Here is a 9540-nt window from a genome sequence, read left to right on the forward strand (position 1 = left end):
TGCGCGTGTGTGTGTGTGTGTGTGTGTGTGTGCGTGCGTGTGTGTGTGTGTGTGTGTGTGTGCGCGTGTGTGTGTGTGTGTGTGTGTGTGTGCGTGCGTGTGTGTGTGTGTGTGTGTGTGCGTGTGCGTGTGTGTGTGTTTCTTCCCTCTCAGGATGTGCAGCAGCCCCATCTGACCAGAAAGGAGGAAGAAAGGTGAAAATCAGATCCTTCTTCCTGTCTGGACGCTTCGAGCTGCAGAACCAATAATCACCCAGACGACACAGAGAAACCACAAGTTTACATACACCCAACCACCTTTTCTTTCTCTCTTTCCAACGTTAAACCAAACTTCTCTTGGTTCACGTCAGAATTTACACTGCATGGCTAAAAGTTTAAAATCATGTTTACTTTTATATTTAGGTTCACCCATTTTAAACAGCAGAGTTACCATTCCTTTGGTTTTAGGGAGCAAAATCCCAAAATAAGAAGCATAATAACAATAATAATCAGGCTCCAGCTGGGCATCTTTTCCGGCTGATTTTTCCTCTTAGCGTTCCTTAAAATCGTTCCTCTGTGTGTCTGACCAGCAGGATTCCTCGTCTGCACAAATACGACCTGGAGCAGCGAAACGCAGTGACACGTTTCCTGTTCTTCAGCCCAAAGTAAAGTCCACTGTGTCAGAGGAGTCAAGCAGGTTCATTCCCTAAATTATACCAGACTGAATAAATAAGACTACGGGAGAACAAGGCCAGAAGAAAGTCATGAATAGGAGCTATGAGATGACAGAGAAGAGCATCAGCAGAAATGTTTGGGCCCAGATATGAACCTCTATATCCCACCAGAAGGGAGACATTCCCATCGCCGTCCAAAGCAGAGAACTCACATTGAGCAGAAAAACTCAGAAACGTTTGGCGGCGTGTTTAACCGCCGAGTTCACGTTTAAACTCCTGAATAGTTCAAACACTTTAAGAATCAATGGCAATCAGACTGCAACGCAAAGCTGTCAGCCGCAGTACAATAGTAAAAGCAAATAGTGAATAGAAAATCGAAGCCCGACTCTGAAATGTCAGGTTCAGCGTGAAAAAGCGTGACAGTACAACAATGATTTTACAATCTAAGGAAGACGCTGAATGTAGCAGAAAAGTTTCGCTCTCACACTGAAGAAACTGAGCAATAAAGGCAGAGGGATGAAATTATAACTTGGGCCTGGATAATTACTGAATATCAGTAAACAGGAGTTTGATCTTTGCATTGAACAGCGACTTTGTTTTATGAAGCGAACTGACGGGTCGTTTGTTTCCACCGTTCGGCGCCTCAGGATTTAATTCAGAGGACAAAATGATCAGCATCCAGAAACAGAACCAACAGAAGAGTTTTCTCCTTCCAGACGCTCATCCCTCCAGAACCAACGACCTCCGGACTCCTTATGACAGCTTCCTGTCTGAACTTCAGATTCAACATCAAACAAACAGCTAAGCTATTTGGTTAGCAAGCTAAACAGTTAGCTTGCCTGTTAGCAAAACATTTAGCTTTAAACTAAATTATAAAAACTGAACCATCTTCAAATGAAATACTGGGTCTGACTGATGAGCTTCTGCTGCTGCTCATGTCACATCTCAGCCTCCTCGGCTGAATGAGTCGTGCTAATCGGAGTAAAGACGTTTCCCAGGGAATCTGCAGCAACAGGAACCGGTTCACCTGCAGGACTTCATAGAGACCCAGCTTTTATTTTGATAGTCCTTTTCTGAATCAGCATGTTAGCTGAATATTTAGCTTAGTTCAAAATATTTAGTATCAAACAAACATTTATGTCACCCTACGTGGAAAATTTTACTTTTATTTTCAGCTTCAGACCAACTTTAGGAGGAGCAAAGATGTTAAAGTGAAGATTACATAAAACCTGATCAAACTTGATCACATTTAATACAAAGTAAGCTTCTTCTGTCCATTCAGCCTGAACCTGTTGGCTGGGAACCAGCTAAGCTACAGCTAACGCTAATGCTAACCCTGATGCTAACGCTAGCCTAACGGAGCGTCTGGGATCTCCTGATGTTGCTGTTTCTGCCACATTTTAAAAATCTGCCCACATTTCATCTAACAGCTGGATGGAAATGAATCTAATGTAACTTTTTATTAAATCTTGTGGAGCTTCGCCTCTTCCAGGTTTCCCTGCAGCTCCGCTCTCAGCTGGCCCACATGGAGCTGAAACCGGACCGGGTTCTGACCGGGTTCTGACTTCTACCAGTCATCAGCTGTTACGGATCAGAACCAGCGCTGGGCTGCTGACGGGCTGCATGCTGCCACCCACCACACGCTGCATGAAAACGGCCTTTGCTGTAATTACAGCCATTCGTCAGAAGCACACCTTGATTTATGGCCAAATTAAAAATACAGCAGAAAAGAAGCTGCCGGTCCTGGTACCGCCGGCGCCACAGAGTGATTAATGCGACGCCATTAGAGGCGTGAGAGTGGCGTGATCCGGATCGGCACCGGAACCGGGCCGGGTCAGGAACAAGGAGAAGCGGTTCATGCCTGCCTGACTCCGGACCGGGTCGGTTCCGCCACAGCAGAAGAGCTTTTTGATGCAAATCAGTGAGTCAGAAACGGCTCGTTCTCTTTTACCTTGTTTGTGACAAACAGGATAAATAATATGTTCTTCAGAGATGAACCCAAAAACATGCTGGTTATTAATTACAGCCCTCCGTTTCTACTGCTCCTCTGCAGCAGGAGGAGGACTGCTGCTTGTTTGTCTACAATAAAAGTGTAGAAATAATAAAGCAGAAATGTGTTTCAGCAGAAGGAAGAAAAGATGTTTAGAAAATATCATATGTGAGTGAAATATGGCTGCAGAGGAGGTCAACCTTTAAAGCTGCGAATCAATCAGCAGAGCACCGAGATGGACTGTTCATAAAACATGTCTGTTTATGTGGTTGGCCAGAAACTTCACTGAACTTCACCTCCAAACTCAGAAAGCAGAGCAGCAACGAGGAGGGAGCAAAACTAAACGACTCCGTTCGCCCACTTCCTCCAGAACCAGGAAGTGGATCAGAATCCGGATGCCATTAAAGAATCCTGGCGATAAAATCTCAGGGAACAGAGGAGAGCCGAGCCGTGTGGAGGCAACAGGGATGTTGGAGCTCAATGTGGTCATCAGCTGCAGACGGAGATTCAGCTGGAAGAGAAACCCGTCCAGAACCACCAGCCAGAATCCTGGAGGGAATCATTTTCAGGTCGTGATGAAATGCAGCACTTCCTCCTGACCTGCAGAGCAACGCAGAATCACTACAAAACGGCTGAGTGGCAGCTCAGTCTGCAGATTCACTGAAATTATGTCTGGGCTTTGACTAGGCCATTCTGCCCCATGAATCTGCTCTGATCCCATCATAACTCTGGCTGCGTGTGACGCTCCACCCACTCTCTGCTCTTCTGCAGGTTTTCTTCCAGGATTTAGATCATCCGGCTTCACATCGACTGAGCGGCTGCCACGTCCCACAGCATGACGCTGCCACCACCGTGCTACACACTGGGTTGAGTTCATTCAGGGAAATGTTTCCACCATCTTGGCATTTTGCATGTTGGGGCGGCATTCTGATTGGCTGCTGTTCCTTCCTGGAAGTGGGCATAATGCTGCCATCACCAAGTCCAGTCGGTCAGATGGCTGCTGGCTCTGATCCAGGTTCTGGTTCTGGTTCTACTGGTGGTTTTTCCTCTCTACTGTCACCACATGTGATTCAACTCAAATCACTTTTTCTGCCTCAAGACGACAATTTTATTGAAATGAAACTGAATTAAACGGAGCGACTTTCCCAACTCCAACATTGGAAAACAAGCAGAAATTCCTCACATAAAAAGTTTATAGAAAATCATAAAGATGTGAAAAAACTTTTTCACGTCAAGTTCAAACAAATCAAAGCAAAATACAGAGAGCATGCAAGCATTCAGCTGTGTGTGTGTGTGTGTGTGTGTGTGTGTGCGTGTGTGTGTGTGTGTGTGTGTGTGAGCAGTGGGACCCCCCACAGTGAAGGTGTTTCTGCTGACAGGAGCAGATTCGCGGTAATGGAGGCTCTCTGTCGTCCTGCAGCAAAGCGCCAAAGCAGAACTGAGTTCTGTCTCCAACTACACACATCGCTGAGCCTCCAGATGACAAAACGCCTCAGCAGCTGACCAAATCAACTACAATAAGGCTGGAAAAGAAAAGGGGAAATTCACAGATTTGTCATATGTTGCTGTCTCAGCAGGAACAGAAGTATTTTCAACAGGAAAAGTGTCTGCTGGTTGAGCAAAGAAACGGAGCGCCTCCTGAAAACGCTGCACGCCACTTCAGCCGTAAAGGAGGGAAACGTGAGCAGGCTGAGCGCATTGTGCTCACGTCACTGAAGCAGCCGGTGGAGCCGGGAACAATCAGGAAACAGCAGGATGATGAAATAAAGAGGAGCCGGCGTAATGAAGGGAGAACTGAAACAAGTCGCAGAATAAATGAGGCTGCATTAACAAACTACAAATTATTCCCATTTACATATTTCCACTGCATTTCATCACATCGCACAAATAAAACAACAAGCGAGTGAGTCATCAGATGAATAATTCAATCACTAAATTAGTAAACGCCCTGGGCTCTGCTGGCAGGTTCAGCTGCAGGTTTTCTGCCCCTGATCGTCTCTGCGGAGCCACGGAGTCCAGATGGACCCGCAGCATTACTGTCCGGACCTTAAACGTTCCCATAAAACCACGAGCCGGAAACCGTCAACTGACAGGAATCCCAACAGGCTGAAAATGTGACGAGACGAATATGAATACAAGACGCATCCTGAAGCTTCTGGAGGGAGGAACAAGACAGGAAACATGCTGGAAATATGTCCCATTCAAGGAGAATAATTCATAAGCAAACAGTTTATGTTATGTTGCACAAAGAAGCACTTTATTGTTTTTAAAGCCGGGTTTGATTTCTGCTCTGCTGGATGTGGAAAACAAAATCCAGCCAATCAGAGAGCAGAAACATCCTGACCTCAACCTGCAGAAGAATCTCCTGCTTCCCAGCAGCTACACCAGGTTCTGCTCCCCAAACGCAGGAATTCCCCTCAGACGTTTTCCTGCGTCTCTCACTGACCTTGTAGAAGCGGCTGGCCTTTCTGCAGCGGTCCGCCCAACACCAGCTGGTAGTTTCTGACCTGGAAGCCGGGCACACAGCCGTCCGCTCGGCCGCCTGGCTGAGCGATCTGCAGCACAGAAAACAAAACGGCCGTCAGAGAAATGAACACCAGCTGAATCTGCTGCCTGCTGTCAGTCAATTTAGAAACATTTACATATTTTTTGTACCGACTGTCATAATGTGGAAATGATCACTTTAGTCGATTTAAGGTCTGAATTTTCACTAAGCATATAGTGACCCGCCTGCTTCTCACGTTAAAGACAATTTGTGCTTTAAAACATTATGTATAAAACATTTAAAGCTAAATTTGATTTTAAATTTGAATAAAGCAATTCATGGGTGGTGCAGTTGGTAGAGCTGTTGCTGTCATAAACGGTGGTGGTGGTGAGGATAAGGACGCAGGAGGTAAGTGAAAATGATGACTTTAATGATGGAATCCAGAAGACAGAGCAACAGAGAACAGCACGGAGAAACAGGCAATACATGACCAGGATCCGACAAGAGACGAAGACAACAGGTGGGTTTAAATACACACCAAGGGGATGAGACACACCTGGGAAACAACCAACGGGGAGGACAAGAGACAGACTCACAGGGAACAGGACTACACAGAAAAAAACTCAAACACACAGAAACACGGATCATGACAGTTGCCTTGCAGCAAGAAGGTTCTGGGTTCGATTCCCGGCCCGGTCCGGATGCATGTTCTCCCTGTTTATGGTCGGTTCTCTCCAGGTACGCCAGTTTCCTCTCACAGTCCAAAAACACGGCTGTCAGGTTATTGGTCTCTCTAAATTCTCCCTAGGTGAGTGTGTGTGTCTCTGTGTTGCCTGTGACAGACTGGTGACCTGTCCAGGTGGCCCAGCCTCTAACCACTGATAGAGAATCAAGTTGTCCCTGTAACCAGTGATGGTTTTGAAAAAGGCCAATACGGCTGCGGCTCAGAGGAACGCATGAAGAAGATACATAATTAACCTGAAGCTGCATGTCTGTGGCTCCTGCAGGACGCGGAGCCTGAAGGAGGCTTTAGCAGGAACAGTGAACAAGGTTTCAGCAGATGTTAGAGACGCTGAGCGATTAGTCAGAGAGTTGAAGAAGCACTTCTGTCCTTAAAGGAGAAGTCTCAGCGATCAAGTACGTTCATCAGTAAATGCCTCTCCTGCTGAATGAGAGGCAGCACAGAGACTAAAGAGGAAAATAAGACGAGTTATAATGAGTTAAACGCTGAACTATACGGAGAACATTCTCTAACGCTGCTACAGGAAGAGCTCCAAACATTACATGAAAAAAAACAAGAGAAAGTTAACGAACCAATTGCAAATAGGCCTGGATGAAGGATGTGTGACAGAGTAAAGTATTTATTGGATGATGCATCATTTACATTACAAGACTTTCAAACACCAGATAGTGGAGTCTCTTCAGAGACCCATCAGCGTGACGCAGTAACTCTGGCAGACGTTACATGAAATGTTGGAGGAAAGCAATCGCTGCAGTCAGGGGAGGCGTGTCGTCCCAACACGTGTTGTCATGTTCACCCAGTTCCATCAAACGCTACCAGGCCACACGGAACCCAGCCTGCAGCGTCCTTCAGCTTCCTGCAGCTTCCTGCAGCGTCCTGCAGCTTCCTGCAGCGTCCAGCAGCTTCCTGCAACGTTCTGCAGCTTCCTGCAGCGTCCTTCAGCTTCCTGCAGCTTCCTGCAGCGTCCTGCAGCGTCCAGCAGCTTCCTTCAGCTTCCTGCAGCGTCCTGCAGCTTCCTTCAGCTTCCTGCAGCGTCCAGCAGCTTCCTGCAACGTTCAGCAGCTTCAGCAGCTTCCTTCAGCTTCCTGCAGCGTCCTGCAGCTTCCTGCAGCGTCCAGCAGCTTCCTGCAACGTTCTGCAGCTTCCTGCAGCGTCCAGCAGCTTCCTGCAGCGTCCAGCAGCTTCCTGCAGCGTCCAGCAGCTTCCTTCAGCTTCCTGCAGAGTCCTGCAGCTTCCTGCAGCGTCCTGCAGCTTCCTGCAGCGTCCAGCAGCTTCCTTCAGCTTCCTGCAGCTTCCTTCAGCTTCCTGCAGCNGCAGCTTCCTTCAGCTTCCTGCAGCTTCCTTCAGCTTCCTGCAGCGTCCAGCAGCTTCCTGCAACGTTCTGCAGCTTCCTGCAGCGGGCCATCTGCTGTGTCGTCAGAGCCGAACATTAAAAACACCAACAGCATTTTAGTTTCCATTAGGAGGTAAATACCGAGTCACAGTGGGGAAAAGCACTCAGGCAACATGATGTTAATGGTAACAATGCTTGGAAAAGGTCTATTACTGAAGACTAATTTAGCAATTTTCCCATCCAAATAGTAAGAATGGACCATAAAATATTACAGAATTATCTGAATGCAGACTGCAGTTCATCAGCGTTGGAGTTTTAGAGAACATGAGCTTAAAGGCTAAAATGAAGGTTTTAGCTTCAGAATCCAGTCAGAAAGAACATCATGTGAACATCATACTTCTGACTGCAGAGGGTATGAATACTTCTGACCACAGACACTCTGGCTGTGTGTGAGGAACTAACAGCCCAGATAAAGTGAATCCTCAGTTCCTGATCAGTTCCTGAGTGTGTGTCCAGAGGGCCTGAATTATTGCTTCATTATTAAACTGTCTGTAATAAATGTCTCTGTAAAGTAATAAACCGGCTTCTGGTTTTAAAAAGCAGAACTAATCCAAACTAATAAAGGTTTTAGAGAAAGCCAAACTGGAGGCCAGAAGCAAAGCAGCTTCTGGTTTTATTTGTGTCAGTGAAACATTTTGACTCTTTTATCCATGTTGAAACCGTGAGTGATGTGAGCCGACATCTGGGCTGGTTCTGGTTCTCCATGCCGCTCATGCCAGGCAGTACTGAGGAGGGACCCAGGCGGGTCTTGCTGTCCTGCGCCTGCAGCGGCCTGCTCTGGACGTGTGAATGCGCCTCTGACTGCGGTTGATGGCTCGCTGGCATCCATTACGTCTGGCTACAGAATGCTGCTAACGTTGCTAATGCTGCTATTGCTGCTAACATTGCTATTGCTGCTAACATTGCTAATGCTGCTAATGTTGCTATTGCTGCTAACATTGCTAATGCTGCTAACGTTGCTATTGCTGCTAACGTTGCTAATGCTGCTAACGCTGCTAACCCTGCCAACGCTGCCAATGTTGCTAATGCTGCTAACGTTGCTATTGCTGCTAACATTGCTAATATGCTGCTAACGTTGCTAATGCTGCTAACGTTGCTAATGCTGCTAACGTTGCTAATGCTGCTAATGTTGCTAATGCTGCTAACGCTGCTAATGCACCGGCAGCTCAAACGCTCCCTGATGTCTTTAGTTTCCAGAAAAATCCAAAATCACAACGGAAGCAGAAAACAGAACGCTTCCTGATCGCCGTCCGTCCCAAACACATCACGTCAAATTCTGAATCAATACGAGTTTTATCTCATTTTTATCCGACTCATTAAATTGGAGCGAATTCAACGTCAGCTCAAAGAGTCCATCTGCAGCGATCCGGTCAGAACCAGCGCTTCTCTGACATTCTGTTGTCTATATGATGGAGCCAGTCGGCCCATTTGCCTCTGACCTCTGACCTCAGCAAGGCATTTCCTCCAATCAGCTGCTGCTCTCTTTTTCAGATGGTTCTGTCTGGTTGTGGGTTCAAATCCCAGCAGATCAGCAGGTTCTGAACAGCAGCAACCATGATGCGTTCAAAGTCACTGAAATCTCTGTTCCTCGGTCCATTTGACCTTCAGCTTCATTTGTCTGAATCAGTTGATTGGCTGATCCACTGATAACCAGTGATAACCAGTGATAACCAGTGATAACCAGTGATAAATAACCAGTGATAACCAGTGAAGTTAGTGTCTCTGCTGAGCGACTCAGGTAGAATCAACACATAACATTAAAACATTAAATTATTATTCATCTAATTTTCCCCTAATATGATCATATGATCACGTTTAACAAAGAACACATATTTCATCAGCTCACACTTCTGACTACGTGTTTTATGAGACGCATGAGGAGTTCAATCTACGGCTGAACAAAGATTTCTGCTTCTGCAATTTGTGTCAAAGAAATTAAAACAAAAGTATGAAGAGAATTCCAGATGATTCCATATTAGTTCATTACAGAGAAAGAGACGATTTTCTGTCCAGGTCAAGCAGCACAGAGGTCAACCTGAAACACAACAGATCTGTTTTCCTTCCACTGCAACATTTAAACCAGCAACCATCAACCATCAACCATCATCCATCAACCATCATCCATCAACCATCATCCATCATCCATCAACCAGCAACCATCATCCATCAACCATCATCCATCATCCATCAACCATCATCCATCATCCATCAACCATCATCCATCATCCATCAACCAGCAACCATCATCCATCAACCATCATCCATCATCCATCAACCA

At 46.3% G+C, this 9540-nt stretch overlaps 1 protein-coding gene across 2 annotated transcripts in view; it reads right to left on the bottom strand.

Moving 5' to 3' along the window:
- Nucleotides 1-9540, bottom strand: part of LOC103155813 (cadherin-13-like) — a 118757-nt gene that overhangs the window by 18001 nt on the left and 91216 nt on the right. The window contains exon 5 of one of the 2 annotated variants that reach the window (XM_016663853.1): nucleotides 5089-5185. In XM_016663853.1, coding sequence (XP_016519339.1) covers nucleotides 5089-5185 — 97 coding nt within the window. Of the gene's footprint in view, nucleotides 1-5088; nucleotides 5198-9540 lie in introns of both variants that reach the window. The other variant, XM_007577657.2, reaches the window with a different exon arrangement.

The sequence above is a fragment of the Poecilia formosa genome, unplaced genomic scaffold, assembly GCF_000485575.1.
Source record: "Poecilia formosa unplaced genomic scaffold, Poecilia_formosa-5.1.2 Scaffold449, whole genome shotgun sequence".
NCBI lineage: Eukaryota > Metazoa > Chordata > Actinopteri > Cyprinodontiformes > Poeciliidae > Poecilia > Poecilia formosa.